This window comes from Bos javanicus, chromosome 19 (genome assembly GCF_032452875.1).
Source record: "Bos javanicus breed banteng chromosome 19, ARS-OSU_banteng_1.0, whole genome shotgun sequence".
Classification (NCBI taxonomy): Eukaryota; Metazoa; Chordata; class Mammalia; order Artiodactyla; family Bovidae; genus Bos; species Bos javanicus.
Genome location: NC_083886.1, coordinates 27,661,714 through 27,682,980, shown reverse-complemented (window position 1 = coordinate 27,682,980; position 21,267 = coordinate 27,661,714). Strand labels below are relative to the sequence as shown.

The 21,267-nt window shown below is 46.1% G+C and overlaps 1 protein-coding gene across 2 annotated transcripts; it reads right to left on the bottom strand.

Annotated features, from left to right (window-relative positions):
- Positions 1-2,892: 2,892 nt before the first annotated feature.
- SCIMP (SLP adaptor and CSK interacting membrane protein) lies at positions 2,893-20,060 on the bottom strand. Of its 2 annotated transcripts, none has more exons than XM_061390853.1 (5): positions 19,582-20,060; positions 9,083-9,206; positions 6,960-7,023; positions 5,389-5,462; positions 2,893-3,199 (listed from the first exon to the last, which is right to left on the bottom strand). In XM_061390853.1, exons 1-5 carry the CDS (start codon positions 19,621-19,623, stop codon positions 2,988-2,990), a joined length of 516 nt encoding a protein of 171 aa, XP_061246837.1. In that variant the 5' UTR covers positions 19,624-20,060; the 3' UTR covers positions 2,893-2,987. The 2 variants fall into 2 exon arrangements, with proteins under 2 accessions (XP_061246837.1, XP_061246838.1); XM_061390854.1 differs by lacking the exon at positions 19,582-20,060 and adding an exon at positions 15,561-15,969.
- Positions 20,061-21,267: the final 1,207 nt, after the last annotated feature.

Here is a 21,267-nt window from a genome sequence, read left to right as displayed (position 1 = left end):
GGGCATGTGAACCAATCCTGACCAACGAGACATTAGGAAAAGTTGCTGGGAGCTTCTGGGAAAGTTTTTCCTAATTAATGGAAAGTTCTATGGGAGAAAATGCCCCCTTTCCTTCCTAGGTTTATTGTCATAGGATGTGATTGTTAGCTTTCCTTTCATAGGAAAATTCTCTTAGCTTTCCCCGCATGGTGGCAAAATAGCTGCCATGAGGGGAAAGCTAAGAGAATGTAAGAAAAGTCAGCTCATACCTCTGAGTCTTAAATCTGATGCATTCTGGAGTGAGTGCTTATCAAGATGCCTTGGTTTGTGAAGTCATACATTTCTTATTGTTTAAGTTATCTTTCATTGGATAGTCTGTTCCTTGCAGCCTAAAGCATACTAACTGATACACGTGATTTGTAAAATTTGTTGCTAGTAAACCTGAGCATTTCCAGGGAACAATCTTGTCTGTATCACAAAGATCAGACTGTTAACTATTGTAAAGAAAACTAAATTCACTGATTTGGGGCACAGGTAAGCCATCAGTTCTCAAATCAGCTAAGGTGGTAGAACAGGAATTGTTTCCAAATGATAGTTTTCCATGTTTGTAGGGATTTTAACATCATCACTGTTGCTCAGAATGGAAACTGTCTTCTTATTTGTGACTTTATCTATGAGTCAGATATGACACTGGTGGCTGACTTGGGGTTTCCTGTGGGGCTAGAATACACAAAAATGCCCTGTGAAATCTTGATGTACCTAATTATATCATCCAAACTGGAAACAACTTTGTTGGTAGAAAACATGGTTTTATTACAGGTGCCCTGTATAGCATCTCAGCCAAGTTACACAGGCCCAGAGAAAAAGGATTTGTTTTTGTCACACTGGTAGATTTTCCATTAATGATCAATATTCAATAAATATTTATTAAGTGCCTAATATATGCCAGGGTTTCAGCTGGACATTGGGAATATACTGGAATATAGACAGCTTCCACCCCAAAGAGTCCCAAGTTAGGAAGGAGATAAAGAATTAACTAGGCAATTATAATGCAGAGTGAGAAGTGTTTCATTAGGGCCAATTGCAGGGAGCAGTGAGATCCCATGAGGTCACTCATGAGTGTTTGGAGGGAGATGCAGGGACAGGACCCTGAGAAAGATTGGCATTGAAGAGATGTTTCAGAAGGAGGTGTTCTTGCAAAGATGGAGACAGGCCAGTCAGGCAGGAGGAGAACCAGGAGATGGTGGTGGCCCAGAAACCAAGGAGGAGTTTACACATGTCTGGTATTTACTTTTTAACTTTTGGTGTAGATGTGGATGGTTTGCAGAAATTTTAAAAGGGAAAGCATGCTTGGAAAACACTTCTATCCTTTAGCCATTTTTTCTCCTATAATTAAAAAATATAATTAATTACTTTATGGCTGCTCTGGGCCTTTGTTGCTTTGTGCAGGCTTCCTCTAGTTGTGGCAATCAGGGGCTGCTCTCTGTTGCGGCGCTTGGGTTTCTCATTGAGGTGGCTTCTCTTGTTGTGGAACACAAGCTCTAGGCATGCGGGCTTCCGTAGTTGTCCTGTGCGGGCTCTAGGGCATGTGGATTTTTTCTAGGATTTAAGAAATGAGTCCTCTCTGGCTCATGGAATACCAGAATTCCCTAAGGCCATAGTTAGAGAACCACCGGTCTAAAACAAGGAGGTATTACAAGGAGTTGGAAGTCTCTATGGAGTCTAGAAAGAGAGAACCTGGGAGGAAGCACGTGTCCTCACTGGTCCAGCAGTGCTTAAGTGGTTGAGGGGGATGACAGGTACACGTTTTCCATCTCTCAAGGAGGAGCTCAGTCCGGGTGTCACTCCTGGGCCTTTCCACCAGTTCATGCTGCTCGCCCTGCAAGCCTGTTAGCTGGATTTCTCAGGGATTGCTTAGAAGTCAGCATCCTGTGAGTCTGGCTAGACAGTGTCAAGTCTTCAGGCGTCAGCAGATCAACTTGAAGGAATCGATGAGGTTCAGGGTGACTCAGGCCTTGGCGACCCCATTAGGACACTCGTATAACTGGACCGCAGCCCGCTCCCCGGATGTATCATTGGGTGTAGCATAATGACCTGGAGTTTCTGCCTCCCAGTCACTCAGGGATAGGAATCTGGCAGGGAGGATATGATACTGTTTGTCTTGAATGCTACACAAGGGGGAAAGCAGTAATGAAAATATCGGAGGAGTGTATTAAAGACCCCTGAACTTTCATCTTGAATCTGCCACTGACTCGTCCCTTTCTTTCCTGTTCCCTATGATTTTTCCTGGGGAAACCTTTTTTCCTCCAGTACACATGTTGCAAAATCAACACCCCTATGGGTAACGTCCGTTCTGTGGTCTAGAAGGTGACTTCTGTTCTTTGTTGATTGTTACGGTGCAGCCAGGAAGCAGTGAAAAAACTCTGGCTGGAAACTTGGATCTCTGAGGTTAGTTTGGCCGATGTCATAGAGAGGCCCTGGGGCTTGGGGTTGTGTAGGTGGGGAGGGTTCACAAGAACAAGAAGCACACCCCCACCCTTGAAGAATCCACAAGGTGTGATGTGTGACTTGTGTGCAAGAGCGCTTAGCTGTGACTACCACCCACAGCCCCTCAATGTGTGAGGTGGGTGGAGCAGGTAGGGGCTTGTGCAGGGGATGGGAGCCTGGGAGGCTCGTACAATCAAACACCAAGATTTAAGGTCACTTAGAACCACACAAACAGGGGAAGAATGCCGGGAACTGAGTGGTTTCTCGGGGCGGAGGGAAGTGGGGAGAGCTTTGCAGGGTCCACTGGGCCTCCACATGGAACCTCGCTCAGCAGAAGCCCAAGGCCTGACTCCTCTCCATTCTTAGAGCTGAGCACAGGCAGCTTTCCTCTGGCTGCAGTTATCTGATCACTGATGCTTCTCCATCTGATTCAGAAAGTGTTTATCTTATAGAGTTCCATAATATTACCACTGGCTTTCGGACTTGGGCACTTATTGAACTTCAGCCATTCTTGATTGTTTTTAAAATAAGCTCTGTGAACCGTCTTCTGCTTGCCAAAAGGAAGAAACGTTTGTTTCAAAATGATGATTTTCTGTATTGGCAGGGACATCAACATCATCATAGTCTTCCTCAGGCTCAATATAGCTTGGGACGGTGATTGTCTTCTTATTTCTAATTTTATGTACCGAAGAGTATGCAGCTGGTGTGGGCCGACTTGGGGTTTCCTGTGGGGCTAGAATACACAAAAAGGTATCAGATGCAAAGCTAGTGTATGTTTATGTATTTTTGACCAAGTGGTTCTGCATGATTTTCATGGGTTTCAGTATCCTCCCACGTCTTGGTGGACCAGATCCCCATTTTGCAGAGGAAACTGAGGTCCAGCCATGACACAGTCTCAGACTCACCCTAGTGAGTAAGTGGCAAACATCAGTCAGACATCTTGACTCCCTTGTCGCTTTGCCTGACTGCACTGCAGTGGGAGCCACAAGACAGAAGTTCAGACAAGAAACTGACCAGAGCTGGTAGTGAAATGAGTAGTGCTGTACCTACAGGTTCTAATTCTCATAAGGAAGCGATACAAACATTTCCTTTCAGGCATGTCCCTCACAATGACTGAATACGGCATTCCAGAACTATCTATAATTGCTCACATGCATCACCCCTCTGCTAAGAAGGAAGGGGGCAGTGGTGTCTTCAAAAGGTAGAATTAGCAGAAGATGGGCACATAGCACATGGACTAAAGGGGAGGAAAATCTCAGCTCCCCCTCGATGGGGCCTGGAACTGCCTCCCCACAATCACATCTTTTCCTAAGAGAACTTGAATAACAACCACCATTTCAGTTCTGCAGTCAGATCCAAACTCATCTTCAGGATTCAGCAGTCACTAGCTGTGTGACCATGAGTAAGTCACTTAACTTCTCTGTGCTTCAGTGTCTCCCTCTGTCAGAGGGACATAATAATGTACCTGCTGCATATAGTTGCTGAGAGGATTAAATGAGACAGTACCTATAAAGTGCCAAGCATGGGACCTGACACACAGCGCCTGCTCAACAAATGCTAGCTAATATTACTATTTATCTATTCAATTAAAATATTTCATCCATTATCTACTAAGCTCCAGACACTATTGTGTTTTTTTTTTAATATTTGTATATATTTATTTGGTTGTCCAGGGTCTTCGTTGGCATGCAAACTCTTTAGTTGTATGGCACGTGGGGGATCTAGTTCCCCAACCAGGGATCAAACCCAGGCCCCTTGCCCTGGGAGTGTGGAGTCTTACCCATGGATCTCCAGGGAAATCCCTTTAGGCACTGTTCTTAATGGTGGGTAAAGAAGGGTGAACAAGACAAGAAGGGCGCTTATTTTCTAGGGTTTGTATTATAATGGAGGAGACAGATAATGGACAGATGAAGGATAATTAGCTTACTTAGGATAATTGTCATAAGCTTCAAAAGGAGAATTGGAAGGATTTCTTTATGTAGGATGGTCAGGAGTGAACTCTCTGAGGTGGTAACATTTGAGCTGATACCAGAAGGGTGAGGTAAAGTCAGCTGTATGTAGAGCTTAAGGAAGACTATCCCAGTCAAGGGAACCAGGCAGAGATTTTCTGATACAAAGTGTGAAAAGCCCAGTGTTCCTTTATATCCATGCTGCAAGCTGGAATTTGAATATGAATTTACACATTGAATATTGGAAGCATTGGTACTTATTTTGTACTCCCCCCCCCATCTTAAACTTAATTCATCTTCTTGAAACAGGTTGCTGCCATCTGCAAATTCCAGTATAATAGACTGAAAGTTTGTGTCCCCGCAAAATCCATATGCTGAACCATGTGTGCTAACCACCAGTGCAGGTATATTCAGAGATGGGGTATCCAAATAAGTAATTAAAGTTAAACAAGGTCAGAAGGGCAGGGCCCTGATCCAATAGGATTAGTGCCCTTCTAAGAGACACCAGAGAGCTGTTTCCCCTCCGTGTTTGCACACAGTCATCTGCAAACTAGAAGTATTCTCACCAGAAACCAGATTGGCCTTGCACCTTGATCTTAGATTTTTAGGCTCCAGAACTATGAGAAATTTACTGTCATTTAAGCCACATTGTCTGTGTTACTGTTTTATGGGCAACCCAAGCTGACTGCTTCCCAAGTGGCTCAGTGGTAAAGAATCTGCCTGCTAATGCAGGAGGCACAGGAGAAGTGGGTTCGATTCCTGGGTCAGGAAGATCCCCTGGAGGAGGAAATGGCAATCCACTCCAGTATTCTTGCCTGGAGAATCCCATGGACAGAGGAGCCTAATAGGCTATAGTCTGTGGGGTTGCAAAGAGTTGGACACGACTGAGCAACTGAGCACAAACTGACTAAGATGCCAAGACAAATTTATTATTTTACTCTGAATGAGACTGTTATCAGCAAATTATACTCACAGGCAACTCCTGGGGAAAGCATATCCCTGGGTGGCAGAGGGGGTAATTGAACTGAGAATTGTTCTGTAACATTCCTGGAAGAGAGAAAGAATAAGAGTCAGTGTTTGGTTTTGATCATGCCTGCTGATTTAAGAGAAAATGTCAAGGGAAATGGACAGAGTTGAACATTCAAATCTTGGTCCCTAAAGACTGAAAGCATCTCCTTTCTTTCCTAGGTCTTGCATCCCATCTGTAACTGACACACTAAAAAAACCACTTCTTTAGCCCAGGGACCATTTGGATTTGAGGGTGTGGAGCAGAAGCACTCTAACTTAGACCCCGGATCTCATCTTTCTGTGTTTACCTGAGCTGGATCAGCAGGGGTAGGTAAGCACCCGGTGTATTTTGATGTGCAAAATGGATGTGCAAAACCTGGGCTTCCCAGGTGGCTCAGTGATAAAAAGAATCTGCCTGCCAATGCAGGAGACATGGGTTTGACCCCTGATCCAGGAACTCAACATACTGTAGAGCAACTAAGCCCGTGTGCCACAACTATTGAGCCTGTGCTCTGGAGCCTGGGGAGCCACCACTGTGGAACCCATATGCTGCAGCTATTAAAGCTCTAGAGCCTGTGCTCTGCAACAAGAGAAGCCACAGCAACGAGAAGCCCTCACACCTCAATGAAGAGTAGCCCCCGCTCACCACAACTAGAGAAAAGCCCTTGAAGCAATGAAAACCCAGCATAGCCAAACAAACAAACAAAAAACAGGTGTACTCCTGATGCTAAACATACACCCACCATGTGACAGCAACATTGGGTATATATCCTGCTGATCAAAAGATATGCTACTAAAATGTTTATGACAGCACTATTCATAACAATGGCAAACTGGATGCTACTCAAATGCCTATAAGTAGCAGAATGGATAAATTCATCATGGTTCAGTTCCACAGTGGAACACTCTATCGTAATGAGAATGAACAGTCTACAATTACACACAATGAATCTCACAAAAAAATGCTGAGCAGAAGAGGTTAAACACTGAATAACACATACTGTATAATACCATGTATAGGAAGTATAAAGACAAGGAAAAATGAGCCTATACTATTTCAGATAGTGATTATCCTTAGGATTTAAAGGCTGAAAGGGTATATATGGGATTGAGGTGCTGGTAATTTTGTTTCTTAATCTGGGTGCAAGCTACCGGGTCTTTTTAGTTTGTGGAAATTCATTGAGTTGTACTCTTACCATATGCATTTTTCTGTATTTATATTATACTTTGGTAAGAAGTTTCAGGGGCTTCCCAGGTGACTCAGTGGTAAAGAATCTGCCAGCCAAGCAGGAGATGTGGGTTGGATCCCTGGGTCAGGAAGATCCCCTGGAGAAGGGAATGGCAACCCACTCCAGTATTCTTGCCTGGAAAAATCCCATGGGCAGCGGAGCCTGGTGGGCTACAGTCCACAGGGTCGCAAAGAGTCAGACACGACTAAGTGACTGACCATGCACACACCAGCTCAGTAGTGCAGGCACAAGAATGAAAGTGGACAGGCGGTTCTCAAAATTAAAAAGCAGGATTCCCCGCACTTACTCATACATCGTTTCTTCATCTCTCTGCTTTTGTTTCAAGGACTTGGAAATTTCCCATTTCTTGCCTAAGGAAAAAAATAAGCATATTCATTTAGGAAGAATTGTCCAAAATTGTGATCTTTAGAGTTTAGAAGAGACCAGAGAATGGGCAGGTTCAGGATAGTCAGAAGAAGAACCATCCAGAGAAAACAGACTTAGGGGCACAGAGCTCATAAGTGATAGAGTCAGAATGTCATCCAGATAGTCTGACCTCAGAGTCTGGGACTAATCCAGTGTGGGCTGTGGCTGCTTCCTCATTGCCTGGTACTGTGTCTACCTAGCATATAGCTGTCACTTAGAAATACTAGTTGAGTGAATAGCCAAAAGGATTAATGGGAGGAAATGAGATGAAAAATGGGAATAGCAGTTTGTAAACTGTGATATGCTGGACATGTAAGTTATTATTAATTATAACCTACTTGTTAATAGGAGTGGGTCAAGATAAAAGAGAATAAGTAAAGTTTTTGTTCAAGGTCATATTTTGTCCATATCTAAAAGCAAAATGTTTTGGGACTTCCCTGGTGGTCCAGTGGTTAAGAATCTGCCTTCCAATACAGGGGACGTGGTTCGATCCCTGGTCAGGGAACTAAGATCTCACATGCTTCGAGGCAACTAAACTGGCACACCACAGCTAGCAAAAGCTTGTGCACCGCACCCAAGAGCCTGTGCAACCAAACTAAAACAAATCCAAATTTAAAAAATGAAATATTTTAAAAAGACAAGTGGATAGAGGACTACAGTAGCTAGAATACACTTTCTGTATTTAAAAAACTAATTACCATCCGAGGGTGGAGGGGAAAGGGCTTTGAATGGGGAGCCCAGTGTACCCAAGTTCTGGCTCCAACTCTGCCACCAAGTCCCAGGAGACCTGAACCAAGGATTTGCCTCTCTCTGAACCTTGCTTTTCTTATCTCTACAGAGAGATTGAAAAGAATGACAGAAGCTTTCATTCCTGAGCAGCCCTGACCTTCCAGCACTGGTTCAGCAGGACCCTGAGGCCATATCCAGATGCATCAGGAGGACAGGGCCCTGATTCTGGAGGGATGCCCCCTAGGTGCCCCAGGGCAAGACGGCCATACCTCTCAGAGCATTTACCATCCCCAAGTGTGCTCCAGGCCTAGGTCATTAGCTAAGGGGTAGGATCTTAAGAAAACTCACTATTGAACCAGAATTTCATGTTTTTGGAGATGAATATTAAAGTAGAAACTCACTTGTAGATAGTCTAAATTTACAGTAATCCTCCAGGAACCTGCTTATTTATGTCCAAGTGTGCTAAGAACCTCTGTCCAAGGCACATATAATACCCCCAAATTCAGAGTATGATCTTAGAATAGGCAGTCACGGTGGTCAACCATGAAATGAGTCCATTTTTCATGCCTGAAGACTTTTTTTGTAATACCACACTTCAAAATGTGAAGGTACGCTATGGGGTAAGGTGAGAGATGGAAAACTCAAATTAGGGTTTTTTTTCAGATAGCTCAAAAACAGTCAGTTTTTAAATTTTTTTTTTTTTTTGCATCTTGCGTGTCATGTGGGATCTTAGTTCCCTGACCAGGTATCAAACCCATGCTCCCTGCTTTGGAAGCATGGAATCTTAACCAGTAGACAGCCAGAGGTGTCTTAAGACATTTTTAAAAACTACTTTGTGGAGAATGATTGCCGTACAAAACGCTGTACATATTTCATGTGCACAAGTCAATGCATTTGGAATCAAGACAGTTTTTGACATTCTATGCACTTGTACTCTCAAGTTCCAGCGGTAAGGTGCTGTGACATTGGAGAGAGACAGCACTGGAGAACAGCATGCCTTGAAACTGATTCTGCTTTTACCCAAACCGTGAGGGCCGGAAGAGTTCTTGGAGATTAAGTAACCTCCCTCCCTTCACTGTGCAGAGGGGGAAATTGAGGCCCAGAGACACATATTAGTAGCAGAGCTAGGAATCGACCCAGAGTGCATGATGCTAAATCCAGAGTTCAGCCCATGGAAGCCCAGAACTAATCTTTTTGCCCTAAAGAAGCCCCAGTGCCCCAACAACCACCACTTCCCTCCCCTCCCTCCACCTGCCCAAGGGGGAGGGTCATTACCTGGTCTAAACAGACACCTACAGACACAGAACAGGATGGTGCCCAGGCTCACAGAGGTAAAGATGATGGCCACAGCCAAGATGATCCAGAAATGGTCCTTCCACCAATCCATGGCATTGAGATCCTGAGAAGAATGGAGGGAGAGGATGAGACATGAGTGAAGGGCTTCTTGGGAGGTGGAGGCAGTTATCTACCATGTTGTGCGGCAGCATCTGCTTAGGGACCAGGCAGGCGTTTGCTCACAATCAAACACTGCTGATTTGCAGCTGGGAGACCTCAGGCAAGTGATTAACTTTCTCCAAGCCTCAGTGTCCTCACCTGCAATATGCCAGTGATGCTGTCTACTACCTTACAGGGAATTTACGAATATTAGAGGTAAGACATGTACTTACCAGTTACTCTAGAAACTGTACACATAATCACTGCTTTTCTTTACACTGTCAAACATGCAGCAGGAAGGGGAAATGCCATTTAAAGCAATAACTGACAGCAGTTGTTTTTATATCAAAGGGACAACTAGACTAAATTCATAACAGGGCAGATAGAATTTTGAGGGCTTTTTCTGGGGTGTGGGGGAGTGCTTGCCTGGTGGCTTAGATATAAAGAATCTGCCTATAACGTAGACCTGGGTTCAATTCCTGGGTTGGGACGGTCCTCTGGAGAAGGGACTGGCAGTATTCTTGCCTGGAGAACTCCATAGATAGAGGAGCCTGGCAGGCTATAGACCATGGGGTTGCAAAGAGTTGGATACAACTAAGCGACTAACATTTTCACTTGTTTTTTGAGGTGGAGGTTAGAAAAATACCTTGATGGATCTCTTGAGTGAGGCATGATCAGAGGGAGAAAGATGCAAAGCAAACTGAATTAGTCTGCATGAGAAAAGGTTCATTTCCATTATAGGTTATTACAAGATATTGAATATAGTTCTCTGTGCTATACAGTAAATCCTTTATATATATATATATGTACAGTAAATACTTTATATATAGTAGAGTGTATCTGTTAATCCGATGCTCCTAGTTTATCCCTCTCCTCCTTCCCCTTTGGTAGTTATAAGTTTGTTTTCTAGTTCTGTGAGTTTGTGTCTGTTTCGTAAACAAGTTCATTTGTATTATTTTTAAAAATCCCACATCTAAGTGATGTCATACAGTATTTGTCTTTCTGTGTCTGACTTATGTCAGTGTGTCTCTAAGTCCATCTGTGTTGCTGTAAGTGGTAATATTTCCTTCTTTATGGTCGAGTAATATTCCATTGTATGTGTGTGTGTGAATATATATGTATACTCCACATTTTCTTCATCCATCTGTTGATGGCCACTCAGTCTCTCTTCTCTTAGTTAAATGTCTCCTAGTTCTTAGTCTAATTTTACCCTCATATATTCTATCTCTTTGACTTTTTCTTTACTCCTGACGGATTTCTCCGAGGAGACACATAAACATACTCTTTACAGCTATAGAAACACACACCAGGCAGAGTTAAAAGCTGTTGTGTCTGAAGAGCATGACTGGGTGTGGGGAGGGAAGCAAGAGGCCTGGCAACTTGCTGTTCTCTGTAAACCCTCCGAATTCTTTGCTTTTTTATCTTTTTTAACTTATGTGTTTACTTTTATAACACTGATAAGAGTCAATCAACCATTTAGTGTAGCTTCCCTTTGTTCAGATTTCAAGTTCAGAGAAATTTTATTCTCATCAGATTCTTGGGAAAGAAAGAGGAAATAGGATGATGCCAGAAAGTGAAACTATGGGTCACTTTTCAGAACAATGCAAAGTGGTAAATATTCTGCAGTCCTGTTCACACAAATTGAATGGCTTTGATTTCCCATCAGATGTTTTGAGCGTGTTTAGTGCACCAAGAGCTTTCTCATCACTCACCTTATTTCACCCTCACCACCACACCCTTTTCTAAACAGGGCCTGAGACAGAGGTGTAGTGACTTCCCCCAGGTCACCCAGGAAGGAGGGAGGGTGGAACGCTTCCTCTCTGTGTCTCAGAGCCTTCCAGTGTCAGGATGCCTCTGAATCATCAAGGAGAGGTCAGATGGAGGTCAGGATATCTCACTTTACTTCAAAAGGAACATCGCTGTGGTAGTCATATGGTGTTGTGGGGGCCCAAGGCATCCCCCAGAATGAATGATCGGGGCTTGAGAATGAAAGTCCCAAGTTCCCCATAACCTAAGATCAGAGAAATAGCTCTTCCCCCATGAACTGCCAACAGGTGCCTTTACAACAGAACCAAGACGAGCGGGTCTTTTTGGGAGCATGCAGCTGAGGAAGGGGGCTATTAATAACCACATCCCAGTGGTCCCCCCACCCCAAGAGAGGGGACAGGAGCCCTGGGGAGAGATGGCAGGGAGTACAACTGGTGGGCAGTGTGTCACGGCTGTATAGTCCAGTTCAGGCTCTGGAAAGTATGGAAACTGAATCCCACTTGTGTTGTCAGGCCTGGAGTAGATAAGGTCGTGGGGCGCAGGCTTCCTGAGAGCTACTGAAATATCACGCAAAGAGGTGTTTACATGAGAGGAGGCTGGCAGCCAGCCCAAAGGTGCAGCTGAGTCTCTCAAGGGACCCCAAGGGACTCAAGGGCCAAGGGTGAGTCTCCACCCAACACCACAGACTCGATCAGCAGCAGTGACCCAGCGAGAGGAGACTTCCTGTGGAAAACTGTCCCTGTCTTTCCTCCTCAATCCGATACTGGGGGGAAGGCGGGGGTAAGGGCAGGGAAGGGTGCTTAGGGAGCTGAGGCAGACTTCACCCCTCACCTTGCTCTGTACTCCCCTCACTGGGCAAAGCGGGGAGCTTTGGGTCAAAGGTGAGACGGAAGTTTTTAAATGAGTGTGACTAAATTTTTAAAACTGAAATGAATCTGCTTAGTAATCAAAAGTAATAAAAGTTTTGGGGTTGGACCGAAATGTCACTGGGGGAGGCCTCTCCTTGCTGGAACAAGGCAGGAACCCAGGCAGTAGGGTAGTTAGAAAAAAACTGCATCTGTTCGCTGTGGCCGCTCCAACAAATCACCACGGATGTCATGTCTAAAAACAGCACAGAAGTTTTATCCAGCCAAATTGCTGGGTAACACAACAGCCAGCACGTTGCCATTGGGCAGGGTTGGCCCCTTCCGAAGTCCCCACTGGAGAAGCCACTTCCTTGCTCCTTTCAGCTTCTGGAGGTTGCTTGTGTTCCTTGGCTCACAGCCCCCTCCTCCATCTCCTTGCATCTCTCTGACAGTCCTTCCCCAGTCACATCTCACCTCCTCTTGTGCCTCCCTCTCCCACTTATAAGGACTCTTGTGATAACAATGGGCTTCCTTGGTGGCACAGCTGGAAAGAACCTGCCTGCCAATCCGGGAGACGTGGGTTTGATCCCAGGGTCAGGAAGATCCCCTGGAGGAGGAAATGGCAACTCACTCCAGGATTCTTGCCTGGAAAATCCCATGGACAGAGGAGCCTGCTGGGTTACAGCCTGAGGGGTCACAAAGAGGTGGATATGATTGAGCACGCATGCACACACGCATGCTGTGGTTACACTGGGCTCACCCGGATAATCCAGGTTCATCACTGCATCTCCAGGTCAGCTGATTTGCAACCTCAGTTCCGCTTGTGACCACAGTTCCTCCTTGCCTTGTAGTCTGACATAACCACAGGTTCCAGGGGTTGGGATGTGGACATCTCGGGGTGGGTGAGACCACCACACAAACCACCTCATGCTGATACTGCAGGAAGATGAGACTCTAGTGAAAGTGGTCTCATGGATTTATACATTATAAAATTTATTTTTATTGTTTTTTTTTTTTTTTCCTTCTATTGATGTCTCCGGAATGAAAAGGGAAAAAGTCAGCAATGATCCTGCCATCTCTGACCAGAAGTCCACCACAGAGTGCTCGATGTTGCTGGCTCAGGGAAGAAGCAGCGAAGACCCACCCCGAGGCTTGGGACAGACGTGGGTCTCTGTGTCTGGGAGGGGACTGCCACATGGGAGGGGACATTTTTGTTTTCAAGAGTCTGAGCTCATTGGAAGTTTCTCAAGGCTGGACTTGGACTCAGAAATAAGAGAGAGCCCCGTGAGCCAGAGTAGGGGCTCATAGTGCAGTATGGACCAGAGGAGGGAAGGATTCAATGTGGCCCCAAAGCTGATCCAAAGCTGAGCCATAGGTCAGCAGGTCCTGGGCCTGGGAAGGGTGAGGTGCTGAGTCTACAGATACAGGTTAGGGGTCCTGGCTGCCGGGAGGAGGGCAGGGCCTGACCTCAGTTCCCGTCAACTGGGGGAGCATTTGGTGGACACCACGAATGGAAGAAAGAAGAGTCAGAAGAACAAGGGAGCTGCCTTTAGCCATTAGCTATTGAGGACCTTGGTGTGTCAGACCCCAGGGCAAGAACTTGAGGAAGAGTGGAAATTCCCAACCTGAGGCCTGGCCATTGGGACTTTGTTTTAGTAAAGTTCTCCAGATGATTCTAGGTGGAGGCCAGTGTTGAGAACCAGTGACATACATGTTATCACTTAATCCTTATACTGGTGTTGGGAGGAGTTATTATTACCCCCATTGTATAAAAAAAAGATAAAAAGAGAGAACTCATAGGGTTTAGGCAATTTGTTAAAGGAAGCATGGCTAGTAGCTCACTAGTCTAAGATTGCAGCACAGCCTGGTCTGATGCCAAAGTTCATGCTGTTTTTACTCTGTCAGATTTACACCAAGTTGATAAATAACTTCTTTTCATAACAAAACTGAAAGCAGAACCATCGGTCAAGAAATTCCAATATTGGCAAGACCTCTACCTTGAGTTGTGACTTGTTCCAAATAATAAGAACCTCAATATGAAAATGCATCTTAGAAAAGGAACATACATATATGCTACCTTAGCATGAGTTCAACCACACTGTACGGCAGGTCATAATTATAGCCCCATTTTAGAGAAAAGAGAATAGAAGTTTAGATGAGCTCAATGAACTTGCCCAAGGTCATAAGTGGAAAAAATCAGAAGCTAAGCCCAGGACTCTTACTTGTGACCACTAAGCCAGAGCTTTGGGAAATGTACTAAAATGCAGATAGATACCACAGTCTGTGTCCCAACTCTACTCCCAATTCTGATTTGTAACTCTGGTGTGGGACTCAGCATTGTTAACACACGCTCCAGTGGGTTCTCAGGCCTTGGGGAGAACACTACATCCAGCCAGCTTGTAGAGCCCCGAGCTGCAGAGGTGAGGAGGCTGAAGGCTTGTTCCTCGCAACATTCACAGGCAGTAGAAGCAGCAAAGTAGACTGAAGGCACTAAAACAAACCCCTTAAACCCAAAGACTTCTCCTGTTTGCTTGTCACATGGCTGATGGAACTCCATCATCAACAAGTCACTCTCTCCCTGCTTCCCCTACTTTTATACCCATTTGCCTGACACTGAGGAAGAGGAACTGATTTTTACTAGGGTGTGAATGGCTTCACGGAGCCTCAGGATTCCTTCCCCAGGGCGTTGGCAGGAGCAGGAGTATCCTAGAATCTTATCCAAAGTCCTTAGAGGATAGTCATAACCAAACATGGCCTCGGAGTGAAGTTCCTGCAGGGCTAAGGTGACCTGGGAAGACCTGCTGTCTGCCCATCGTCCTCCCTGCTTGTCCTCCCCTCCCAGCTTCACAGACGCTCCTCGCCCCAGAGCTCAGTGTCCTGCACTCTATCGAGCCACTTCTTCTCAATCACCCTGTCCTCAGACAGACTTTGCATCTCAGTCACTCCTCTGATAACAGCTTAAAGAGGGCGCTAGTCAGCTTGATGAAAGCCCAGAAGGCAAGGGAAGCCTGAATTTCAAGAAGGGGGAAAAGTGAGATGAGGAAAGATTGTTTAAAATACAGGGAGTCAGTGTGTTTATAAACTGTGAAGTGTCAGGAAAAAGGACAAAATGAAATGCAGGCAGAGAAAAGAGAGCAAAAGCTACCTTCAGGGGCTCAGATGGAAGAATCAGCTTTTAAAAGGGAACAAGGATGGAAGGAGGGCTGTGCTGTTCAGCAGAACCAGACTGGGATGAGAGGGCAGGAAGCTGGCCAGAAAGCTCCTGTTCTGAGTTAGGAAGAGTCGACAGGCGAGGTTCTGGGGGCGGCAGGGTGAGAGGCAGACAGCCCTGCTTCCCACTCCGCAACAGGCTATGATCAATATTCAAAATGCATTTTTTTTTTCCCTCCAACTGAGCCTGCATACACTTACTGTGACAGCTGTCTGATGGTTTGTTTGCTGTTCATCATCTCCCACACTGGCTGTAAGCTCTTGGAGAGCAAGAATCTTGCTGCTCCCTCTACCACTCTTTCTAGTTCCTAGACCGTCACCTGGAATGCAGTGGGAGTGCCATACGCATCTGTGAATAAATGACTGCATGACTGACGGCCCCACCTCCTTCCCTCTTCCCTTGTTGTGGGCAGGCTTCTCCGCTAATGATGCAGTAGGCAGTTTGGATCCAGGGTCTGAAATTCAAGTGCTGGCATTCTAGTTCTAAAGCACCTCACCTGGACACGAGAGCTTGGGCAGGCTCCCTGATCTCCCCCTGCCTTTGGTCGTGGGCTTCAAGCGGCTGGCTGGGAAGCAGAAGCCAGGCAGAGAGGTGTGAAGGGTGGAGTGGCAGCTTCTCTCTCTTGATTGCTCTGTCCTCCGTAGCCTAAGGCACTCAGTTCTGAGTAGGCTCAGGGTGGGAGAGCCACTAAAAGCAACTACCAACCCAGCTCTGACTCTCACTTCCCCAAAAGGCATTTCCGGGGAGTCAGTGGCAGAAAACACATTCACTCTCCATCACCAGGAATTCTGGAGACTGTGGCTTTGTTCAAGAATTTGCTTTTTTTTTTTTTTTTAACCAAATTCCTCAGAGTAAGATGTGCAATTTACAATGTGACAGCTACACATATATTCACATAAATAAAATGTTTCACAAAGTGTCTTCAGGTGCACTCCAATTGGCAGTTTCTCATCTATTCTAGCCTATTTCATGAGAAGAAGTCCTGAGTGTCAGCCTCTCAGTTTATTTCAAAGTGTATTAATGGTAATGCCCTGTGTATTGAAAGACTTGAGTTTTTCTCATGAAAAATAAGCGACCTGAAATAGCCATGAGTCCCAAGAGGTGTGGGTGGAATGCGTGTGTTGGTGGTGAATTAGAGTTTCAGAAAGTTAGTCAGAAAAAGGCTTTGTCGGAAGAGGTGGACTTGCAAATAGCTTAGCAGGAAGTTGGGGAGATGTGAATATGAGTCCAGTTCCTTACTCTCTGCCTTTACGGACACAAATCCCTCTACCAGAGGCCTGCTCTGTCCAAGACAGCAGCCACTGGCCCCGTGAGGCCCTTCCACTGAGCACTGGCTAGATGGCTAGTTGAGTATGTGCTGCAAGTTCGAAATACACGCTGGATTTCAAAGACTTGGTACAGAAAGAACATGATAGATCTCATTAACAAATGTTTATCTCAGTTACATGTTGAAATGATAGTATTTTGGATAGAGTGGGCTAAGTAAAACGTATTAATAAAATTAATTACAGCTTCCCACCCCTTTTTAATTTACTCCCACCCAAATTGTAACACTGTTTCAGCCTTGGGTTGGTGCAGTATGGAACAGAGGCTCACCCACAGGGGCTCAGAGCAGGACTGGCCTCCTGCGGAACCCACAGAAATCTGAGGGACAGCTCTGTACTTTGCAGGGCATGGAATGAGGGTCCAAGCTGCTCTCCGCCTGGATCTCAAGTGTCTGGGAGACTCCAGATAATACTGAGGCAACACCTGCCAGTCAGCATGGGCTGTGCTTGCCCGAATTCATCTCTAGTTCCCAGACGGTCCCTGCTCAGGCTTAGTGAGGCCAAGTTCCCACTCGACCCTGCCCTGCTGTTGTCAGCCCCAGAAATGGCTGTCTGGATAGTTGATGGCCACCTAAAGTCCAAGTGTGGGATTTCCCTGGATAGAGGTCCAGAGGTTAAGACTCCATGCTTCCAAAGCAGGGGGCATGGGTTCGACCCCTGGTCAGGGAACTAAGATCCCATATGATGTAATGGTGCGGCCAAAATAAATTAAAAAAGTAAAACTCAAGCATGCCTGGGGTAGGGTGGGAGCAGAGTATTAAAAGGAGTTGTTTCTCTTCTCCCTCTCTCTGTCCTTCCACTTCTGTGAAAGGTTAAATATAAGTCCTAGAGAGCTAAAGAGAAGAAATCAAGCCAAACATATCCTTTTTCCCACGTGCTCCCCTCAGTGTTACAGCTTATCACACCAGCTCTCAGATTAATCTTGTCTGATTTATTTCATTAGAGGGCTTGACTCTGTTCATATACACTCACCCATCATAGTTTATCGCCCCTGTTGCCACAGTTAGGAACTACATCTACTTGCTAGCAAAAATGAAAGATAACCATAAAATCCTATCATGGCAAAGTTGTGGTGAAACGGACCCTCCCACAGGGCCAGTGATAGGACACATTAATTTTAAATACAATTTTGGAGAGAAAATAGTACATTTAAAAAACGATCGCACCATTTAATTCTATAATATCATTTCTAGAAATATAGCCTGAGAAATAATCTGAACAAAGTAAAACCCTAAGAGGACAATCGTGTAGAGGTGAACCTTCGTAGAGATGAACAGGGAGCTGCCCAGCAGCCAAATGGGGGTCTCTTGGGGAAGAAAATTACAGAAGGGCCACTTGATAGGACGTGTGTGTTAGTCAGTCGTGTCCAGCCCTTTGTGACCCCATGGACTGGGGCCTGCTAGGCTTCTCTGTCCATGGCATTTTCCAGGCAAGAAGACTGGAGACTTGATAGGATAGGATGCAGTAATCTAGGAGTCATTAGGAAGAAAGCATCATCAACTATTGAGAAACCACATGAAAGGAACAGAATGCTGACTTATATCTAGACTATCGCCACATCTTATAACATTACTTGAAGATGTGCCAGGAGAATGGCTGGGAGAAAGCACAGAAAGGTGGATTTAGATTGTTCGGTGCGTGAGAGTAGGGTCCTTCTTTCTTTCCCTCCCACCCAGCCTTGCTGTGAGGCATAAAGCAAACACGTTTTCAAAAATTTAGGCATCATGTTTTACAAGAGCTTCTGCTCCCTGCTCTCAAACAGGTCAATTTTCTAGTATCTTCGAGATGTTTGGGATGATGGGTTAGCAGAGCCCTCCAGAGCTGCAGGTCATTCAGGATTCTTAGTGAGTTTATTCCAGGATTTCTACAACCCAGCAGTCCTTCCTTGGGTCCAACCAAGTTTCTACTTGCCTTTGCATGTAAGTGTTAGTCACTCAGTCACGTCTTACTCTTCGGGACCCCATGGATTGTAGCCCGCCAAGCTCCTCTGTCCATGGAATTCTCCAGGTAAGAATACTGGAGTGGATTGCCATTCCCTTCTCCAGGGGATCTTTCTGACCCAGGGATCAAACACAGGTTGCATGCATTGCAGGCAGATTCTTTATCGTCTTAGCCACCAGGGAAGCCCCTTGCTGTTGCTTACTTTCCCCTGTTTGTTTGGCTCTGAGAATGTGAGGGAAACTTGAACCTGTTACCCAGGGGCTCTCTGGCAAGAATGCCAGCCTCATGTTGAGTAGATGGAAGAGAATCAGGGATGCTGGTGCCCTGAAGACAGCAGTGACATCTGTATTTCTATGTCTAGAATGTACTTATATCAAAATAAAACATAGGTAACTTTCCAAAACAGCTACGCCTAAGAAAAAATGACTGGAAGGCAAGACAGCAGCACCCTCTTTACCGTGATTGTTGTGAGGTGGTGGGATCAAGGGTCATTGTTTCCGCTATTGCTTTGCAGTTTTCTAATTTTCAGAAAGAGAAAGAGATGCTAAAAAAAAATATTCAAAAGAAGCTCCCAGCCCTTGTCTTCTGCAGGCTCAACAATCCCCACTTCTGATGCCTCCTTAGAGGTCCACACATGCAGAGGGACCAGGAGAGGGAGTGACATGAAGGACAACTGATGCATGAGAAGGTGGAAGTTAAAAGGACAAAGCCGAACCCAGGCCCCCACCGCAGTAATTTTTTCCAGACGGCGAGAGTAGATGGCTCAATGGAGGTCTTGACCCCGAGGCCTCTGCAAGAGAGGTCCCTGAATGCTAGAGACACAGTGACAAAGACACCCGGGCTGTTGGTGCTCATCCCAGGGCTTCAGGGGGAGCCCCAAGTTCACAGAGTTAGTGCCTCGATCCCCACCCTCTCTCCAGCACGGACCCACTGAGGGTCCTCGCGTGAGTCAGGTACCCAAACTCACCATCAGAATCCAGAGAATGATTACAACCTGCTCACAGTACACACGTCTCACTCCCAGGCACAACATCATTCCAGCCTGAGGAGCAGGCCTCTTCATGACCCCACCTTACACACGAGGAGGCCCCAGGAGCTGGAGATGACCTTGAGGTCATCCAGCCAGCCACCAGCAGGGTGGTTCCCAGGCCAGTTTTTCTCCAGCCCCACCCAGTGGTCCCCAGGCCCCAGGCTACAATCCCCCGACCCAGCCCTGGCGGTCCCCTGCCTTGACTGGGCCCAGGTGCTTACCTGAGTTGCAGGAGGTCCAGATGTGAGCGGCTGAGGGGCCATCAGTGCTCTGAAGGCCGTGGCTCAGCACAGCTGGGGAGAGGCAGTCTCTTGCCCACAGGCCTTCCACCCAGCCCGAGCTGTGGGTGCCAGCCTGACCACACTTCCCCTTTATGCTCAGCCCACCAGGGAGAGGCCCCAGACACCATCACCAGGCAGCCAATTCCTCTTCTAGGAGCCAGATTCTTCTTTCTGCTCCTGTGCTCCTGCAAGGCCCACCAGTGGACTATCCTGTGGTGGAGAGGTCGGGCCCCAGGGTTGGGGGGCTTTCCCACAGACGAGCCTACCCTGAGCACCCTGGAACTCCAGAAAAGCTAAGGGAACCTGACAACCCCCCAGACCCAGAAACAGACTGGGTAAGAAACCAGTTCACATGTATTAATATAAGGGCTGTCCCCCAAGGAAGACAGCTCTCATAAGCCCACGGCGGACCCTGGCACTCTGACCCAGCTTTTGCTCCTGTTTCTGAAGGTGTGTGACACACTGCATCAAGAAGTGGGTCCAACTGACCACTGGACTGAATCGTCTTTCCCACAACACCACTGCCTCCGAAATGGGGGCTGTGGGTGGGGAAGTCAACCAACTATTCTGTGGAACTGACTGTTCTGACTGAGTGGTCACGTCAGTAAAAATAGCCAAACTGGTATGCATTGTGTCTGCCTGGGGTGAAAATGTTCTGATTACTTTCAACCATAATGACAATACCCTGGGATATCTGGTAAACATTTAACAACAGGCTCTCGGGAGACAAAAAGATTCCTGAAATTTGTAGTGTTTGCTTATTTCCATGACATAAATATCTTCACCACGGCCAATTTGAAGTAACTGACAGGAGTCACTGGACTTGGCACTGGGAGGGGCCAGTTTTTCTCCAGCCCCACCCAGGGGTCACACAATTGTCAGCTCACCACAGAACTGATAAATCCCACTGTGGAGTATCCCAGAGTAGGTGGCCAATACTTTGGCCACCTCATGCAAAGAACTGACTCATTGGAAAAGACCCTGATGCTGGGAAAGATCGAAGGCGGGAGGAGAAAGGGATGACAGAGGATGAGATAGCTGAATGATATCACTGACTCAATGGACATGAGTTTGAGTCAACTCCAGGAGTTGGTGATGGACAGGGAGGCCTAGCGTGGTGCAGTCCATGGGGTCGCAAAGAGTTGGACACGAATGAGTGACTGAACTGAACTGAGGGAGTATTCCCCTTCTGGGAATCAGGATCCAAAATCGGTACTCTTATCTCACCTTATCTTCACTTATTTGGAAGATTATTGTCTCCATTTTGCACGTAAGAATATCGAGGTTCTGGGTGGTTACATCAGGAATCAGCTCTGCACAGCCCAGGAAAGACCTTCAACCCAGGTCTGTCCATTTGCAAAAGTCTAGGTTCTTTCTTATTAAGGTTGATCCAAAACTTAGCTGCTCAAAAACTTCTCTAAGAGCAAATGTAAGAGTGAATTTATTTACTTTCGAGAAGTGAATAAATGCTTCAGTGGGTAGAACTTATCTTCTGCTACTCCTTGGTGACTCCTTGGTTTGTGTCTCATTAACTCATGCCATAAATGATTTTGCTAAGCCTCTGGGATGGCCATGTTCAGCTGAGATGCAGTGAACTTGATCAACCCACTGCTTCCCACAATGCAC

Excerpts from the sequence above, each read along its gene's own strand:
- SCIMP (XM_061390853.1), bottom strand. The coding sequence starts at position 19,623 with ATGGCCCCTCAGCCGCTCACATCTGGACCTCCTGCAACTCAG. Across the intron at positions 9,207-19,581 it reads CTGGACCTCCTGCAACTCAG|GATCTCAATGCCATGGATTG; the intron begins GTAAGCACCTGG and ends CATTCTTCTCAG. Across the intron at positions 7,024-9,082 it reads TAGGTGTCTGTTTAGACCAG|GCAAGAAATGGGAAATTTCC; the intron begins GTAATGACCCTC and ends TTTTTTCCTTAG.